The sequence below is a fragment of the Colletotrichum scovillei genome (assembly GCF_011075155.1).
Source record: "Colletotrichum scovillei strain TJNH1 chromosome Unknown Contig00010, whole genome shotgun sequence".
NCBI lineage: Eukaryota > Fungi > Ascomycota > Sordariomycetes > Glomerellales > Glomerellaceae > Colletotrichum > Colletotrichum scovillei.
Genome location: NW_023336268.1, coordinates 4,139,287 through 4,157,934, shown reverse-complemented (window position 1 = coordinate 4,157,934; position 18,648 = coordinate 4,139,287). Strand labels below are relative to the sequence as shown.

General features: G+C 52.8%; 3 protein-coding genes across 3 annotated transcripts; 2 read left to right on the top strand and 1 right to left on the bottom strand.

Annotated features, from left to right (window-relative positions):
- The first annotated feature begins 438 nt into the window (after positions 1-438).
- On the top strand, positions 439-5,961 carry HER10_EVM0012740 (uncharacterized protein). Its single transcript, XM_035482126.1, has 8 exons — positions 439-1,943; positions 2,010-2,198; positions 2,249-2,714; positions 2,771-2,898; positions 2,948-3,607; positions 3,660-3,802; positions 3,854-4,455; positions 4,734-5,961. Exons 1-8 carry the CDS (start codon positions 1,056-1,058, stop codon positions 5,510-5,512), a joined length of 3,855 nt encoding a protein of 1,284 aa, XP_035328636.1. The 5' UTR covers positions 439-1,055; the 3' UTR covers positions 5,513-5,961.
- Positions 5,962-12,728: 6,767 nt separating this feature from the next.
- HER10_EVM0012401 (uncharacterized protein) lies at positions 12,729-16,326 on the top strand. The gene is made up of 3 exons (XM_035481797.1): positions 12,729-13,984; positions 14,073-15,560; positions 15,637-16,326. The coding sequence occupies exons 1-3, from the start codon at positions 13,925-13,927 to the stop codon at positions 15,910-15,912; spliced, it is 1,824 nt and encodes a 607-aa protein (XP_035328603.1). The 5' UTR covers positions 12,729-13,924; the 3' UTR covers positions 15,913-16,326.
- Positions 16,303-17,960, bottom strand: HER10_EVM0001343 (uncharacterized protein). Its single transcript, XM_035471094.1, has 2 exons — positions 17,307-17,960; positions 16,303-17,120 (listed from the first exon to the last, which is right to left on the bottom strand). Exons 1-2 carry the CDS (start codon positions 17,351-17,353, stop codon positions 16,856-16,858), a joined length of 312 nt encoding a protein of 103 aa, XP_035327596.1. The 5' UTR covers positions 17,354-17,960; the 3' UTR covers positions 16,303-16,855.
- Between the last annotated feature and the right edge of the window lie 688 nt (positions 17,961-18,648).

Genomic DNA, 18,648 nt, shown 5'->3' with positions numbered 1-18,648 from the left:
GGAGAAATGGAGGAATGAATGATGCAAGAGAAGAACCGTCCTGTGTGCATCACGACGTGTGGTCTCCTGCTTTATTGCCTGCCTCCAAGTCGGTCAAGTAAAGGCTCAAGGCAGGGCAAAGCAGGGTTCCATTGCGTCAGGTAGTAAGTCAGGTACAGACCTGGGACCTGTGAGGTGAGTCTGAGATGGCCCAGCCCCAGGTACACGGTCACCCCCCGGCCCGAACAGCACAGCACCGGGGACAGCGCATCACAGCAAGCAGCAGGGCACCCGACAGCAACCACATGGAACCTTGCCCTGCGGTGGGTGGGACTGCTGAGCGCGTCGGACCTGAGGTACCTGGGGCGTGGGCGTGGGTCACCTCACACCTTGGGCTCACCTCACCACCTGCCTGCCTTAACGCCGCGCCAATTCCCACCTTTAAGCTTTACTTTCTGTCCGCCTCTGACGATGCAATTCAATATTGCTTCTTGCTACTGCTGCTGTTGCTAGTCCTTTAGCTTCTGCCTCTGTCACGGCTGCTACACGGATACCATTTCCGCGAAGCTCTCAAGATCGACACTCGCTTTTGCGTCTGCGTACCTCCTCTTACCCAATCCCAGTCTAATCTCTCTGCTTCCTTCCCTATTGCCCCCTCGACAAACTTTCCGCTGCTCAGCTTTGTCTTGCATATCCTTCTTGCACTCGACACCGCATCAAGGTCAGAACAAACGACCTTGATAATTCTTGACCAAGATCTTGTGGCAGGTACGTAGCTTCCGGTACGTCCTTGCACCGCAGCACATGCATGTTCTATAATGCACTTTCCAGTGCAATCTTATCCTTTTTCCCTTCTTTCCCATTTGACGGCAGCCGTGGCTAACTCTAATCTCGACTTCTTGGGCAGCATTCCTCACCGAGCTTGCACTCCGATCTTTCCTCCTATCTGCTCCTCTCACCGTCGAGTTCCCTCGAATCCACCTCCCGACGAATGAACCAGTATTAAGTCACCTGCTGGACAAGCAGCTTCCATAGCTGGACACTTTTGCGGTGTACTGCGACCGACAGAACCTATCATGGACAGCCGGACGCCCAATGGCGCAGCCGGCATGGCTCAGAACGCTACTTCCACCAACGGTGGAAACCCCGACATCATCTCCCAGATCCACCAGGCCCTCGAGGTCATACACAGTCCTTACTCCTCCAACGAGTCCCGCCGAGACGCACAGCTTTTCCTCGAGAATATCAAGGGCATAGACGAGGCCCCCTTCCACGGATTCACCCTTGCATCCAACAAGTCGCAGTCCCCCGTCGTGCGCCACTATGCCCTCTCTTTGCTCGAATACGCAATCAAGCAGAAATGGGCCGAATACAACGAGCAGCAGTCTACCATGCTGCGCGAATGGGTTATGGAGCTCTGCCGTACCCTGTCAAAGGAAGACCCGCTATATATTAGGAACAAGACAGCTCAGCTGTGGGTAGAAGTCGCAAAGAGATGCTGGGGCGCCGAGTGGATGGATATGGACGAGCTCTTGGTACGAATTTGGCAGATCCCTGATTCTCCTGTCCACAAAGAGCTCGTCCTTTTCGTGCTTGAGACCCTGTCCGACGAGGTCTTCAATGGCGACGATGCTGTTGTTGCAATGCGCGAAGGCGTCCTCAGCAGAAGCTGCGTCGAAGTCTTTACTCCAGCTTCGGTTCTCAGAGAGGCATTCCCCAACAGAGTTGCAGGCCCCGAAGTGCGCTCTGGGGAAGAAGGTTGGCTAAGCAGGGTATCCGAGTTTCTCAGTCAATGTCTCGACGGTGACGCACCAAACAACGACCAAATCCGCTCCTGCGCCGTGAAGTCCTTGACTGTGTTCTATTCCCTCATGCCATGGGCCATCCCAAAGTCTGTTGCCGTTGCAAACTGCATTCCGGTCATGTGCAGGGCTCTTGCCACTCCCGAGGTGTCCATTCAAAAGGTACCAAGCAGTCCGTCTTGTGCTCGTTCGGCCGTTGAAAAGGGGCCAAAAGCTAACGTCGACTAGGCCTCGCTGGAAGCTCTGCACGCACTCTACTCCCGTTCCAATTTCTCAGAACAAGAGTTCAAGGACCTTGTCGCGCCCATGTATGATGCTAGCCAAGTAGACCTCCTGAAGAGGCTCTTTCAGTGGTCTGCTGTGGATGTGGAGGACATTGACGAGGACAAGTACCAATTCGGCAAAAAGTTCTCAGAGGTGCGTCTATCATGGTGTAGGGAGCGCGCCAAGTTACTAATTGCTAGCAGATGCTGTCCCTTCTCGGCAACTACCTCGACCGGCGGTTCTCTGCCATATCTACAAACTCGGATGTCAGCGGTTTCCTCAACCTGCTGCTACTTACCGTTCAGAGCCAGAGTCTCATCGTCGCGATTCCAGTCCTGGCAACCTGGACACGTCTCCTCAACAACAGGCTGATTGGACAAAGCCCAGCCAACAGCCATCTCGTTGGGCCTCTTCTTGAAGTATGCGGCTCTCGCCTGATACGCTACGAGAATTTGCCTGAAGACACCCAAGACCAGACCTTTATGTTCCTCATGGAGGATACTGACACCGTTCCCGAGCGTCACGCGTTTCTCGGCAACTACCGAAGATACAGCACTCAAGTCATTGAGACCATCGTCCAGCTCAAGCTATCCGACGCAGTATACCACGTTCTTGGTCAAGCGGAACACGTTTTGCAGCATCTGTATGACGAGAGCCCCCCAATGGATGGTGAGTTGACAGACAATCCCTGAGCGGAAGCCAATGAGCAAAAACTGACCTTCCAGTCGCGACGTATTTCAAACACTCTATGCCTGTTCTTCGTGTCGATGCTCAGTTCACAGTCATCGAAGCCGCACTCAAGGGCTACATGAAATGGAGAGCAAGCACCACCCAGCAGAGCTTACCAGACTACGTAGGTGATGAAGACTCTGATATTCGAATCAATGCTGACTTGCTTCTAGGAGCAACAGCGTGCTGCACTAGAGAGGGATTTGGAGTCGTGGTGCACCAAACTTCTGGAGATGAAGTTCGAGGATCCTCTGATTCGCAAAAGAGTTTTACAGCTGTTGGTCGCCTTCTCAACAACTGCACTTGACAAGAACCCAGGCTTCATGCTCAAGGTTCTCGAGCACATTTTGATGACCTGGCCGGCGCCCCAGCCGGAACATCGCGCTTTCAATGAAGCGATCAAGGACTTCCAGTCTGAGAGCATGGTAGAGTTGCAGAGGCTAGCGTCCAAGGTTCCTGACCATTTGCTCGCGGTTTATGACCAAATCGAGGCAAAGGTCAACGACATGATCTCGTCTGGTACTCTGGATGAGAAACGCCAAATCGCTTATCAAAGCTTCCTTTTCATCATCATTCACCGAGCATCCAACATCGATCCGGCCAAACAGGTTGAACGACTCCAGCAATTCATCAAGCCTGTCACATCCTCATGGCAGAACCAAGAGCTGAAGAACGCATTGTCATCGTACTCTGGCTTTTGTGAATTGATGGACTTGGACAAGGCAAAGAGGTACCTGGTGAGCCATCGCGTACATGAAGTCAAGGAATGGGGTTCCTGCGAGTTGGATGCGGAGGGTTTGGCTCTGCAGGCTGAATTGGAGGAAAGGCAAAAGGTTGGTAGAGCCAAGACACGTCCAATGTGGTGTTATGCTTACTTGTCTACAGATGTTGCCACTCCGCCCTACCAAGTCTTTCTTATCATTCTCTGTCGAGAAGCTTGAGAAGACGTCAACGCCATTCCAGATCTCGTATCAGCTGTGGAATGACAGCTTTCCGCTGATCCTTCCGGATCTTTTGCAGTTCCTCAGGTAAATTCCGCTTGATCACTCGTGGTGTTCGTGGACTGACAAGCGTTGTAGCCATGCCCACGCCTCCCACAACCCGGATAATTGGACAGAACTGCCCAACGAGATGAAGTCTGTTGTTGGCAATGTGCTCAGTGACCGTTTCTGGCAAGCAGGCATTTCAGAGGGCAGCAAAGATGAGTTCTACGCAAGGGTCATGGATAAGAAGAACACACTCGAAGGTCTTGCATCGACGATCCGCGGAACCGTAAGGTTTGTAAGGGAAACTTGCTACGCGATCATCTACTGCATGAGTCGTTTGGAGATGCAGTTTTACGGCTTCAGCGAACTGCCCGGTCCGCTTGCACAGGCACTCTTCCAAAACTCATTTCACCTGTCAGCACATCAGCAAATTAATCTGCTCAACCTCGTCAGGTATCTTGTGGATGATTGTCCCCTCGAGCAGCGAGAGCATTTCCTACCTCCACTTCTAGCTGCCTGTTTTCAGCAAATGGACGCCAAGATCAATGCCGAATGGGAGAACTTGGAACGTCAGCAGGCGATACAGGCAGCTGCCGATGCTCTGACGGAGGAAATGAAATCAGAGAGTATCTTGCGCCAAGTCACCTACACCGCAGTCATTATGGTGGCGGATTTCTTGGACCCTACGAAAAGGAGTAAGTGATTTTTCCTCTCTTTTCTTCCCAGACTCAATCCTCGCCCATCTCTTCTATCTTCCTCGGTTAGATTGTCGCAGTCTCCCTCCAACCATTTCCTACTCTAGGATCCCTTAGGGTCGCCCTGTAGTAGAGTATCCGTCTGCTACCCCGCTCCTCATCCTCGTCATTTCCCCGTGTGCCTCGGCTGGGAGCAGACGCTGGTGGGGATGGCAGTGCTGGTTCGAGGTTTTTGGAGAGACGGTCTATATGGCGACTAAGCTGACATGGAAATCTAGACCCCCCGCCTTTGAGATCTCAGAACGGTCAAGAGCAATCACGGAAGTATCCATCACTTAGGAAGTTTTGCCTGATGCAGTCGACCGTAGTTGAGCCATTGCTCCTCTTCTGCACGCACGCCATCCGCATGCGAGACACCCGTTGCTGCAGCATAATTCTGCGAGTGTTCCGTTCCATCGTTCCAGACTTCACCGTGGCTGAGCCATTGTCGCCGAAGTCTTTACCCCAAGATGGTGCTGAGGCAGCACCGTCCAGCAGGGACCCTTACCTCGATACCTCGCCAGTGTCTGCGGAAGCAGCTACTGCCATCAGGGAATACATAGCCTCGGACGTGCTCCGGGCTTGCATTACCTCCTTCCACGAGCCCTACTTTGTAGATCTACAAAAAGACTTGGCGTCTCTGATCGCTGCCATAGTGGTTTACTATAGCCCTGTCACCAGCACCCCGCGCGACATCCTCATGTCTCTGCCTAACATCAGGCAAGCAGACCTTGACAGACTCAATGACTTTGTGGCCAAGCCAGCCTCACACACGCGGCAGCAGAGAGCACTCGTGCTTGACTTGCTCAAGGACCTCAAAGGAGTCAGTATTGCCGAGATGGGAAAGCTCCCCAAGAACAGCGGCTTCGGGCGCAGCAAGAGGTCAAATCGGAGCAAGATGGCTCAGGAGTTCATGACACCGGCCAACGAGTCGAGAACTCGGGGCGGTGGGGTTGCTGATGGGGGACGTGCCACACCAGACGCTTTGGAGGGAGTGGCCGGCCTTTTCGAGGGCTGAGAAACCAACGGGAACCTACCTTGGGGATGGAAATGCACCATTATCCGGCAATGACTACACAGTATGTGCAAACATGTGCCCCGTCTCGACCCGGCCATCTGGCTAGCAGTTGAAGGACGGGCGTCCAATGATCTGGCCGAGCCGAGAGTGATTGGATGGGTTTTGAGGTGGGCTCAAAATACCACCTGGGCTGGATAACTAGAAAAAAAAACAGAGTATAGACATGTCATGGGGTGATGGGAAGGACTAGGATTCCAGTCATGCTTTGGAGGATTGAAAAGATACCAGTTTTTTCCCAAGAAGCGCAGTCTTCCTTCTCCCCGCTTTAGAGTTTGCCGTACCGTTGAGCTGATAGTATGAAGAGTTACGGATACAGCAACGGTGAGACTACAATGACCCAGATCGAAAAGTGACGCGCATCAACATACAACGTACTTGCTTGGAGGCTTAACAGGCACGTTGGCAGAGTCTGCTCAGGCCTACCCCCAGAGCAGAAAAGCCCGCCATGGCGTACATTTGGCAGCGTCGGGAGTTGAGATGGTCGGTGGGTGGGATGCGGCTGCAGTGCTGCAGGTGCAGGTGGTCGTATGTAGTCCGCAAGCATTTCCAAACTGAGATAGCTTCTCATCCCGGGATCCGGAAGAAAGGACCCTCCCCGTGTGCTGCCCTTCCCTCCCCTCGCCGTGCAGGACTGAACAGGTTTTTTTTACACTACTGGGACTGGATACATGGTACAGGAGGACTTGGGTGCTGAGGGACTCAGACACGAGGGAGGTCGATTCACCCAAGGAAACCGGTAGGAGACTGGACGGGGAAACCCCCCGGGGCGAATGGTCATCGCTGCACGGCCGATTCGTAACTTTTGGGCGACAGATGTTCCCGTGCTTGAAGCCCCGAGAACATGGTTTGGAAGGGAGAAAGATCCCGTCGTCTAAAATGGGAGGTCAATAGTAGGTGCATCTGTCCATCTCTGCTATTAACCTTACTACGCTTTCTTTGTTGTATCCGCAGCCGGGACTTCGGGACGGGAATCAAAGGGCACGAAGATCCGTAGAGACAGGGGCCCCAAGGGCCCAGGACCAGGGCCGTGGCTGTGAGGAGCAGCAACTTGGCAAGAGGAGCGGCGGGTAACCCGACGATCAACCTCGGCGATCGCATCGCATCACATTGCATGGAAGCTAGAATTGGTGCTACACGGCCGTTGTTCTTTTTCTCTCTCTTCGTACATTGCGTGATTGCATCCCCTGTTCTGGATTTAGTCGGGTCTTTCTTGTTTATTTTCTCAAAGATGGAGGGAGACTCAAAGGCGAGGAACATTGGCACGCATGAGCTGTATGACGGTGGGGTTCGTCGAATCGTTGGTATTATTCCATGAACCACATTGTCGTCAATTAGAAACGGCGGTGGGAAGACAAGATTTCTTGTTCTCGGGGAGATTTGCGCCCCTCTCGTCGTGGAATGGTTTCCCTGACCATCAAGTGCACAGTAGATGGAAGATGCCGAGGCGATACAAGAGTCATCATCATCATCACCACCTTATGGATATTGAGCAACTCCAATCATCCACTAACCTACCATGTTAATTAATTTCCAGGCACGCCAGGTCACCACGTGTTCATCAGGAGAGAGGGGCGGAAGTGAATTGTCTTGGATTCCCTGAAATCCCTCCCACTACCTGTCTTCGGCCGAGGCATTGAAGAGATGAAGTTGTGAGACGAGGAGGGGAAAAAGATTCAACGGCACTGGCTTGCCACACACGCGCACACATACAGACACACCATCCCGCCTCCAGCCCCAGCGGCTAGATCTACTATCAATCTGTTTGGAACCCTACTTGAATTTGCCATCGTTGAGCTGAAGCGGCATTTCGTTGTTTGTGTTTGTGTGATTTGCCTCGGCAAGATGGCGTCGCGGAGCTCCGGGAGACGAGTAAGTAGTTCATGTTCCTGTCCCATCGATTTGGGTCCAAACCTTGAAGTTTGGGGTAGGGGGTGGGAAAGGATCTACCCCGTAAGCTTACCCACATATGGTATCCTCAGATAGTAGATCGGCGGCGGCAGACGGCATACACGGATACAGGCATCGAGAATTGGGGGCGATAGTGTTTTGCAAAACGAGAAACATAGCCTTGTCTTGTAAAGTGTTTGTGTGTACCATGCCGTCGGCTTTTCGTTGCTGTATGCAGTAACACACGACCGATGCCCGGAGCCGTATTGGCGGGTCTTACCTCGGGTAGACCACCGATGCGTTTCGGGGCGCTCTTACCCATAGAAAGAGGTGACAAATAATTTCAATGAGTAGACATCCCTTGTTATTTTATTGCGGATTTGGGTACACAAGCCGGTGTGCGAGAGATGTAAAGAGCTAGATGGAGTAGTTTGAATATCCGCGCCGTGGCACTTCCAGTGAAGAAACCAGAATGATACAGAAAAAACGGACAAAGGCCCAAGTAGGTGTGCGAGAATGCGAGGAACATTGGAAAGGTCCGACGGCGCGTTCTAGAGATCCCGTCTCCCGATAGACGTGGTTTGAAGAGCATCATGCGGCATGATTTACTAATGGGACGAAGCACGACCTAGGGCTGTACCGGTAGTCAATAGCAAACCATGGAAGAAGCACTGAACCACTCGGCCGATGGAGCTGCTTATTCAACGAGACTGGGATATGGCAAAGTCCCATCTAACGTTGAAAGCTCGTTGCGTCTTGACTTTGCAGATTACCTCATCCCTCGTTGTCGTCAATTGATCGTGAGTTTATTTACCTTGGCAAAGCAAGGTTCCCTTGTTTTCCGGCTAAGCAGCCTGACCGTGAACTCAACCGACGACGAGCGTATGAAGTAGGCTTGGTCAGCGGCTTTCGAGAAGTTGAGACAAAAAGCGAGGAGTTTGTTACACAAGCCGGCGAGGAGTATAGCCTGCTGCCTCATCGATTGTCTATGCGTGGATGGCGGAGAGACGCCTGAGAGATGACAGCATTCGGCCGGCCTGAAAAGATAAGTAGACGCGGTCTGTGCAATGCGAAATCCCGGAGCCGCGAGTAAGATAAGTGGGATGACTTGCTTAAACTCAAGATTTATTCGTCGAGTAAGTTCTTGGATGATCCAGCTTATATCCGCAACGGATAGGCTTTCCTGTACATGGGGATGTCTTGTGCTGCTGCTGTTAAGCCCCTCTCAATGGTTCACAACATGTAGATAGCATGTATCCCTGGCACAGATACACTGTACAAGACATTACGCAGTATATGCGAGGTATCGGTCGAGCTTGATACGCTGGAGCCGTTGGTTTTGGTTTAGTACATCCATTCACATGGATACTCAAGTCGCACCACGCACGACGACTTTGGTGACCCCACAATTGAAGAGGAGGCTGGGACGTTGTCATAAATGACTGGTAACATGCAGTCCACCTTTGCCATCTCCTAATGCGTGAGCCCAGGGTAGGGTTCTGGAGCCGAATCGAGGATGTATCCTCACACACCTCTGTGCCGCTTCAGGGTGGACTTGAATGCATCGGGTGGTGGTGTGGGCGTGCTAGGTACGAGTGGTAGGCCCCGCGCTGCCGTCAGAACGAAATCTGGAGATCTGAGAGAAGCAGCGCGGTTCGCTGTGATCGACCGACCATGCCTGGCTATTTCCGGAGACTGCGAAGATAGTCAAGGGGCCTTGGAGGCCTGGGCTGGCTGCGGAAGCCTTTGATACTGGGCGTGTGGTTGAATCTCTTCCGGCCTGGCCTGACGAACGTGTTCATTTGCCAGCGTCGGCCTGATAAAGCCTCAGTAATGGGTGGAAACGACACTTGTAGCTCGGGATAGGATGATTTGGAGAGAGGGGCTCCCATGTAGGTTTCGCTGCTGGCCTGACCCAATATGCCTTCACAGCCTTTGATAGATCCTGCGCTTTGCTGGGGAGGCGAGCAAAGTATCGGAGCACCCGGCGCGGTTCCGCTATGATGTACACAGAAGTCCGTTGAAAGACTGGAAGCCGTTGTCGTCTTGATCTTGTTCGACTGTGCGTCTGAACTGATCAGGCTCTGATGATTGTGCCGCGCCATACGATAGATGTCAGAAGGGGTTGATGGGCAAGTGACAGGCAACGTTGTTGGATCACTGGGTCAATGGTAATCAAGATACAATTGGATGGCCAAGGAAGGTTTCCGTAATCCATCGCCGCCGTCGTCGCACCAAGAGGGGATGAGGGGGTCCCAAGAAGTGGTCGACTGTGAGTCTGTGAATGAGACATTGAGGCTGCGCAAAGCATCGGACGCACTGGCTGGCGTGATGGTCTTGTTGACCTAGCCAGCTGACAGGGAATGGTTCAGTGCAGGATTCCTTCCATGCCACTCTATCTGCAGCTGATGGGGGCTTCTAGCGTGAAAGGTAGCTTAGCTTCCACTGGCGATCGTAACATGTTGTCTACAGTCGGAACTCTTGTCTTGTCTTGTCATACGGTAGCATACCTTGGGGATACATCGGTCGATGGATCGGAGCGGAGAATGGAAGCAAAAGAAACAAGACTTTGACTGTGCTTCACAGCGGCCGCCGTACGAGGTCCGTGAGCGGGAGACAGTGCAGTGACACCTCACTTTGTTTGTCCGAGTCGAGTCAACTAGGCTGGATAAGTTGTAACTGTGCGTTGGTCCGTTGGATTGGATTGTGGGTTCGAGTTTGAACTTGTCGACTGTTGTTGGTTGTCTGAGATGACGGGATTTCTGTCAACGGCTTGGCGTGACGCGATTTTCACTTTTTGCTAGTGGGCGGATGCAGTATTTCTGCACCGACGAGACGATAGTTGCAACTTGCGTTGGGGCAGAAGGTTTGCCAACGGTCCGATCCGGAAATGTCAGATTGGTAGGTTGGCTGACAAAATAGGTATCCTTACGGTTGTGGTCGAGTCTATCAAAGCCGTCCATGCGCAGATAGTAGAGACAGGAGACTCGAGACTAGAGAGTCAGAGTCAGACAAGACAGGGCAGAGGGTGATGTGCATTTGGGGGATCCATTCAGGGCATGTTTGCTTTTCCCGCCAGTCATGCGCTCGAAACAGATACTCATGGCCCAGCTTTGTCTTGTTTTATCTTGTCTTGGTTGTTGCTCTTCTTTTGGGGGCCGCGCCGCTCACCTGTTTCCTGCATCTAAGTCACCAACAAGCTGTCTTGCTGGCACATGTTTCCTCAAGCAGGAGGAATACGGGACACTTTGCCAATGTCTCAGTATACTGTCTCGGCTTCACGCCGTCGTCTCGTGGGAATTTGGAAGATCATCGAGGGGCCAAGGGGACGCTGAGTTGTTCCTTCAAGCGGAAGTCGACATCATGTACGGACGTTCTGTGCTGTGTCTTCAAAGGTGCCTGCCTCACTTTGATAGCAAGGCAAACTTGAGCTTGAAGTCTAACATAGACTATGAGGAAGAGGCTCAAGTGTTCGAGAAAAGAGCACCAGCGAGTTTCTGACTCTGCCAAAATGTACTAAGGTACTCCTTAGATCTGTAAGGTAGGCAGGCACCTAGGTGACGAGAGAGAATTGTGCCCTAGAAGAGTACGTATCGTGCCAAGACAACACCGGCGTCCGTTCCGGAAGTAGCCGTCCAGACCTGAATGGCTGCGAATTTTGAGTGTGCAGTGAAACCGTCCAAATACGGCAGCGCTAGCTGTAGGTACGGACACCTCAGGACTTTTTACGGTACTTTATATCTTGTACTGTGTGGGTCTTCGTGGTTTCTGCCGTCGAAACTCAACTTTGCCGACTCCTCCGCGCCGTCTCAATCAGATTCCAGAACCCAGAGCCCCAGAGTCCCATATGATGAATGCGGACAGAGACAACGGCATCCCACCGCCATTGTGTTGGTCTTTCTGCTCGATGTCGTCTTCCAGAGTCGATCCCATCACCGTCCAGCAGTATAAGCGTCCGCCCGTCAGCAGCCCCCGTCCCTAGACTCGGGTCCAGCTGAAGGGTACACAACAATGAACCAAATCATGGGGGGGCTAGATGCAAAAGGCCAACCAGCGGCATGGCAGAAAGCCAGTCAGAGATGCTTAGTTGCTACTGCTAGTGGCAGGTCACCGATCCAGCTGGCCCGACTCCCCGATACTCGATGCTGTATCACCAAGATCCCGGGCGTATCCTGGACGGCGGACGAGCCAAGCCAGCTTCACATCCCCTCACTGTCACGCTTTCTGCGACAGCCACCGTTGGCAGGGGTCCTCCGAGTCTCGAGGCTCTTCTCCACCACTGACAACGGGAATCTTGCTCCAGCACTCTACAGTACGCAGTGCGTATGAAGTACGCGAGAGTCGTATGGACGATGGTACGGTACGGTTGTAACAAGGTGGACGGAATATTGCCCAGGGGAAGAACAGGGCCCCCAATGACAGGTCGACAGTGCCATGGTGTGCAACCAAAAGCGCCTCTCCCTGGTTTGGGTTCTCAGGAGAGTTACATTCCCCCTCGGCCACTGACCTCTGCTATAGAGACTGAGTGTGCCGCCAGCTCAGATCAGCAACGTCTGCAGCTCCAGCTTGTTGTCACAGCGGGCTCCCCTGTTTCCTTTCCTTTGACGGACGCAATTCTGCTTTCCGACCGACTTCTGCCCTCTGGCTTCTGCCCTGCCAGCCCGTTAGTTCTGAGCTAACCTCTCCATACAAAGCAAGGTATCCATACTTGGCTACCGTATGCATACGTATCCGTAATAGTAGCCCGTTTGTATCCCCTGCTTGCTTGTCCTTTGCCCCCACCCACAATGAAAAACCCCATCGCCATCATATTCCCCCCTTACCCCTCCCCATGCAACGCATCGCCCTGCTACAGGCTAGCTACATGCGCCATAACGAGAGGCAAGGTACCTCTAATCCAAGGTCGGGGAGAGGGGGAAGAGAAGATGGAGAGGAAGGGAGTCATGTCTTTTGTAGTTCACTGCAGACTCTCTTCATGACCAGCTAGCCAGCGTTTGTAAGGAAAAGGTACTTCTATGATACTTACAGCATGGAAGTTCTCCGTGGGGCCTACAGTACGCAGCATGTATCTGGCGTTTCCTTGGTCTAGTGCGTATCTGCACTCAAGAGGAGAATCTCTCGACCAGGGACTGCTATTTGCCTGACACGGCTTCACAGAGGACTCAGAGACTGCTAAATTAATACAGTAGAAACTGGGAGAGGCCCCCCCCCTTTTGAACGGCATTTCCCGTCTCTTCCGCATGTCTTAATCTCTCTGCCGATGCGAATATTTGGCCACATGTGCATGCCTCCACTACCTAGCACGTTGGCAACGCGGAACATTCGACAACACCTTAGACCCGACTTATTATAACTGCATCTCCTACCCGCCCTACCTTACCCGACCTGACCTTAGCTTGTCCGTTGTTACCTTGTCCCAGAGCCAGAGGTATCCGTACTCAAAAGTCTCGACCCGACATATTCGTATACAAAGAGTCAAGAAGCCAACTCTGGCCCCCAACACACGACACTCTTTCTTGTACTCCCGCTTCCCTAGCCGAACCCTACGCACACGGCCTCATCGGCGCATCCTGCAACATCAATCCCATCTTGACACTCTTTACTTGTCGTGGCCGGACCAGGCACACCCCAGATCATCCTAACCACGGCCACCCCCGGACGTAGCAGGGAAACAGGCCCAGTGAGACTCGCAACTGCGCCGGTTCTCAAACACCACCCGCGTGGCTTGGAAGTCTTCCATCCATGCGCTCGCCTGCTATTCTTCTACCACGTCGTCTACCGCTCTCACTCCCCTCACAACAACCTGCTTCCACTCACGCCTCGGGCCACGCTTAGAACCGTCTTGCTTGCTCAGCTACCTTACTCGGTGCTCTTCCCGCTCAATACGAATACTTCACAACCCAATTGGCATCCTTAGAAACGCGAGACCGATTTGACATATTCAACTGTCCGTCTCCCATCCATACCTTCGGTTCTCATTTGGTCCCGCCATTGGCCTCTCACCGTCTCTTGCCACATACTACGCCCTTCTATCATCTCAACACGAACACGCGCTCCCGGACCCGGCTTGTCCCCGGCACTTGGTTCCAAACGCCCACATCAAGTCGCCCACCGGCTGATTATCCCCTCTAGCTTAGAGAGTCATCACCCTCCGCCCACCAAAAGACACCGCCTCGCCTGTCTGCGAGTTTCATGTCGCAGCAATTTTTGGTCCAGACATCAACAGTCGATCTTTCACGCTCACCCTGATCGCCCGTCAGCGTGATCATCATACGCTGAATCACCCTTGAATAATCCTACGATTAAAGTAACCGGACGAACGTTGCGGTTATTGTAACACGAATCATCTCCGAGAAGCAGTGTCTTATAGTCACTGGGTAGTCTTCCTACCTACTCAACGCTGCCACATAGTTGCAAACACCAACACAACTATCTCACTACAGTACCTCGGAACAAAACGTCATCATGGTCTACTGCGGAAAGCCCTCTAGGGGCTGTCAGATGTGTCGTACTCGAAGGATAAAGGTAAGATCTGAGATGGAGGCATCCCGGAGAGCAATGTTCAAAAAATCAGGTTGGAAGTGTATACTGACGGCGCCTTTTCCCGCTATAGTGCGACGAGACGAAGCCAACATGTAACCAATGCGCCAAGTCCCGCCGTCAGTGTCCCGGCTACAAGGACGAGTTCGATCTTGTCTTCCGGAATGAGACCAAAGCAACAGAGAGGAGAGCGCAAAAGGCGAACCGAAAGGCCCTCGCCCAGAAAGAAAAGGATCTCGACTCGCCGACATCAGGCTCAGACAAGAGTATCTCACCAACATTCAAGAAGGAGATTGATTCGCCCGCAGCCGTCAGCCCTGGTCTGAATGTCCCCGTCGAACAAATGGCTAGCTGCCACTTCGTCGCCAACTACGTCTTGCTACCGAGGCAGGGTAGCACACGCGGGTTCATGGAGTACCTTCTGCCGCTGTTGAAGGTCGACCAAGGGAACCACCACCTGCAACATGCATTCAACGCGTGTGCGCTGGCATCACTAGGAAACCGACCGAACGCTGCGGCGACACAACTGAGCGAGAAAGCTCTTGGTCACTACACCAAGGCACTCGCAGAGACACACATCGCGCTTAAGGATCCCGACCAGTCGAAATCAGACGCCACGCTCGCTTCCGTTCTTATGTTGGGTCTTTTCGAAAACATGACTGCTCGACAGATGGGCATGTTTGCCTGGGGCTCACATATTGAAGGTGCCATTCAATTAGTCAAGGCTCGTGGTCGCAAGCAACTCAGAACCAAAACGGGCCTCCTTCTCTTCATCGCCGTCCGGACGCAGATGATCATCCACACGCTCAGCACGGGCACAGCACCAATCATGGGCGTGGAATGGTGGCTTAGCGATGCCGTCAAGGACGAGTCAGCCGCCCAGTGCCAGAGACTAAACATCAAGACGGCTGAGCTGCGTGCCGAGGTCACAAGATTGATGTCAACGGTGGCTCGAAGCCCAGAGAACATCGACATTATGCTCGACATGATACGCCGGGCTCAGACTGTCGACCAAGAACTCATGAGCTGGATGAGAAACACGCCGGATTACTTCCAGTACACGACGGTAGCGTGGGAGGACAACGTCCCCAACGGAGACTATGCAAAGGCGGAAGTGTTCCCTGGTCGTGTGGATGTCTATCAAGACTTCTGGATCGCGAGTGTATGGAACATGGCAAGAGTCTCTCGCCTCATTCTCGCGTCCGTCATTGTACGCTGTGCGGCTTGGGTCTGCTCACCAGTGGACTACCGCACAACACCCGAATACGCCACGGCGGCACGCACGTGTGTAGACACCATCAGCGATATCATCGCCTCAGTACCGTACCATCTCGGATGGCATCTCAAGAGGCCCGAATTGCTCGAACGGGCAAACATCTCAGGCTTTGCCTGTGGTTTGGAGGAATCACAAAAGGGTCTTCCCGGATACTTCCTCACCTGGCCTCTGGCGTGCTTGCATGGGCAGGACTACACGACAGACGCCCAACGAGCCTGGGTGGTTGGACGGTTGAAGTTTATTGGTGATGAGCTCGGTGTCAAGTACGCCCATATTCTGTCACAGGTAAGCCAGCCACATCCCTCTTTCACATTCAACCCAAGGTCCCAGAATTTTCATCGATACTGACGTATTCTCATAGATGCAAGTTCGCATTCCCTCCATGCTCATCAGGAGAGATGGCCTCATGGCCCAGCCGTACCCGCAGGCTCACAACTTTGAGAAGCTGCTCTCGGCGCGCTTTGCGCCGCCGTCCGCGGGCTATTCCATGAACCCTCTGCAGCAGCGCGAGGCTATGCAAAAGGAGTTTGTCGAAAAGCACAAGGCCGAGCTGCTCGCGAAAGCCACAGGCACCGCAGGCCAGGCCGGCCAGTGGGTAGCGCAAAATTGGTTGACGGTGCGTCCAGGCGCTCAGTGAGTTCTTTGTTGAAGTCCTGGGTCGCGAATGAGGTTAGAAACGAGTTTACGCTTTTATCTATAACCATCATCTTCCTGGCATCTCCTACCTGAGGATACAAACACGCACAAACTTGTGTATTCTTTGTCTATGAGGTACCAGGAGAGATTCGTTTGGGATATGCGGAGCGGAAAAAATGCGGATTTGATGTTGCGCATCACTTGGTAGTGACGATGGAGAAGCACAAAAATAGGGTCGCAGGTCGCTCAGCTTCGTAACCGTGTAAAAGGCAGCAGAGCATGGGTCTCGGCCTGGAGAAAGGGATTTTGATACCACGGCGTTTTCCCGGAAGGAAGACATTTGTTGTTGTTTTCAGTTGGCTTTGGCTTCAAAGTTGATATCTCATGCATCATGCAGTACTACGTATACACGCACATTCCTTATTAAAAATTGCATCCAAATCGATTTGTCCATCGCCTTGTCTTGTCATATGTCTCCTGCTTAGAATGAATAGCTTACGTGAATGAAAGGTAGTATCCTCTGTTCCTCGTGTTGCGCATCTATGCTAGATTGCAAATGAGACTTTGGAAATCTCGTCGACCCCGTTCAAGACTTTCGAAAAACTCAAACTGAAAAGCGCTCTGGCCGTGACTAGCTGCAGGGCGCATGTTCTCCAACTGCGCCGAGCCAGACACTACTGCATCGAACAAGTCCCGTTGAGATGTCATCCCAACCTTTGTCCGCTCGGCGCTCAGGCGGCGCCCGCTGACCATTTCTCCTCTTAGCCATCACTGTACTGACCATCCCAGGGCCTGTTTTTGGGTATCTCAACAACCGCTGGACCAGCTGCCCGCTCCCAGTGTACCGTATTGCCTGGTTTTTTTTTTTTCGCATCGGTTTCCTGCGTCCTAACGTCCCGCCCCGCTTAGACATTGCTCGCAACATGTTTGGTGATGCGCGCCCATTATTTGGTCTTCTTGATCTGACCGACAGTATTCCCGCTCAAATTCCAAGCCTTGACGACCCAACTCTGGGTTTTATCGACGTAGTTCTCGTTCGAGGTGTGCTTGACGCCAACGCGAACGCCGTCCTTTGTGAAGACGACGTTCTTCTTGCCCATGCGCTCCGAGGCGGACTCTTGGATTTTGTTCACGGAGAGGTACACCTGCCAAAGCACCCAGGCTACGCCGGCGAGGAAGAGAAGGGTAATGATGAGGGGTATAATTTGCCTATGGGGTTGCGCGCGAAGAGTCAGCGTGATTTCTGTATTCTATCAAGAACTAGAGAACAGGTCCTTTCGTTCTTGTAATAGTCGCGTGAGGTAGAATATAAGGTTGAGGCGCAAAGGCGACCAGCCTCGAAATGCCAAGAAGTGCACCCTGGTGAGTGTTGTCCGAGGAAGGAATCTTACTAACCTCAAGGCCGAAGGAGGCGGCGGTTGCGCTTTCTTGCCCCAAGCCATTGTTGCGGGTATACTCGAGATTTGTGTTTAAGAGATCCGGGGAAGGGTTTTGGTCCTATCGTGTTCACTTCTTGAAGAAATGGAAACAGTTTGAAACGAAAGCAAGGAAAAGTTGCGCTGCCAGAAGGCAAAAGAAGTGCAGAAAATGCGCAAGAGTGAGCGAGTCGCCGTCCGATGAAGGGCTACTTAAACAGGTAGGGCGATGTCGATCTCGAAGGGGTAGCTTGTGGGTTTGCGTGAGGATAAAGAGATGGCGGTCTAGGTAGAATGGTGTGGAAGCTAAAGTGAATAAGAGGCGAGAGGCTACACAGAGGCAGGTTGGATAGAAGAAATGGAGAGGGAAGAAAAAGAAGAACAGGTGCCGGACGTTGGATGAAGAGGGAGCCGGGCTGCAGATCGAGGAGGGAGGGGTGGGAGCTAAAGCAAGGTAAGGTAAGGAAGGTAGCTCTGGTGCTCGGTCAGATCTGGAAAGGAAAGGGCAAGCACGAGCAAGCAATGAGAACCTAAGTACTGGAGGAAAATCGGGATGAAATTAGTCGTACAACTCGGTCTACCAACCGACAGAACAGATACCTCTCTACCTTATACCGATACCTGGCTGTTGAAAGAGACAAAGATGGATATGACCGTGGCACGTCGCAAGCTGCAGGCCGCACAAGCAGCATATTTTGTATTGCAGTACCACCCTCTCCCCTCCCCACCACCCACCTTCCCGTCCCGCTATCCGTGTCTACCTACCTTGGCTACCTGGTACGTGCCTATGTACTCTGTCGGAGTAAGGAGCTATTCCAAGCCATACGGATACAGACGGCCAGTCCGATCTATGCGCAGATTACACAAGGGCAGCGGACGGCGCATCCCAGCGCGACAAAGTTGAATCGCGTCGCCCCGACACGCAATCGAGCGACGGCCCAGTCCTCGGCGCAGGGGACTTGGATCTTGGAGGGGAGGGGCAAGGGGCTAGTTAGTGGAGATTCAGGGCCCTGAGAGGCTGAGAAGAAGAACCCAATGGGCGACCAAGAGAGCGGGAGGGGCCATCAACCGTCTTGCCCAGAGAGGCAAGATATCCACTTGAGGTACATATACATAGAAAGAGAGTGGAGGTCTTAGGCCTTGCTCACCAGAGTATCCGTACTCCGTACTCCGTAGTTCGCGGCCGCGGCCTCCCCCTTTTTAATGTTTCCGTCTTCTTTTTTCTTAGTGGTGGTCGTGGGAAAGCATCGAGTGCGCACCCTGACTTTGTTCAAGATAACTTCATCAGGTTGTCCGGTAGTGCCTACAATGAGTTAAAGATT

Coding starts and splice junctions, on each gene's coding strand:
- HER10_EVM0001343 (XM_035471094.1), bottom strand. CDS start 17,353: ATGGCTTGGGGCAAGAAAGCGCAACCGCCGCCTCCTTCGGCCTTGAG. Junction 17,121..17,306: donor CCGCCTCCTTCGGCCTTGAG/GTTAGTAAGATT, acceptor GCAACCCCATAG/GCAAATTATACCCCTCATCA.
- HER10_EVM0012740 (XM_035482126.1), top strand. CDS start 1,056: ATGGACAGCCGGACGCCCAATGGCGCAGCCGGCATGGCTCAGAACGCT. Junction 2,199..2,248: donor TCGGCAAAAAGTTCTCAGAG/GTGCGTCTATCA, acceptor AATTGCTAGCAG/ATGCTGTCCCTTCTCGGCAA. Junction 2,715..2,770: donor CGAGAGCCCCCCAATGGATG/GTGAGTTGACAG, acceptor CTGACCTTCCAG/TCGCGACGTATTTCAAACAC.
- HER10_EVM0012401 (XM_035481797.1), top strand. CDS start 13,925: ATGGTCTACTGCGGAAAGCCCTCTAGGGGCTGTCAGATGTGTCGTACT. Junction 13,985..14,072: donor GTCGTACTCGAAGGATAAAG/GTAAGATCTGAG, acceptor TTCCCGCTATAG/TGCGACGAGACGAAGCCAAC. Junction 15,561..15,636: donor ACGCCCATATTCTGTCACAG/GTAAGCCAGCCA, acceptor GTATTCTCATAG/ATGCAAGTTCGCATTCCCTC.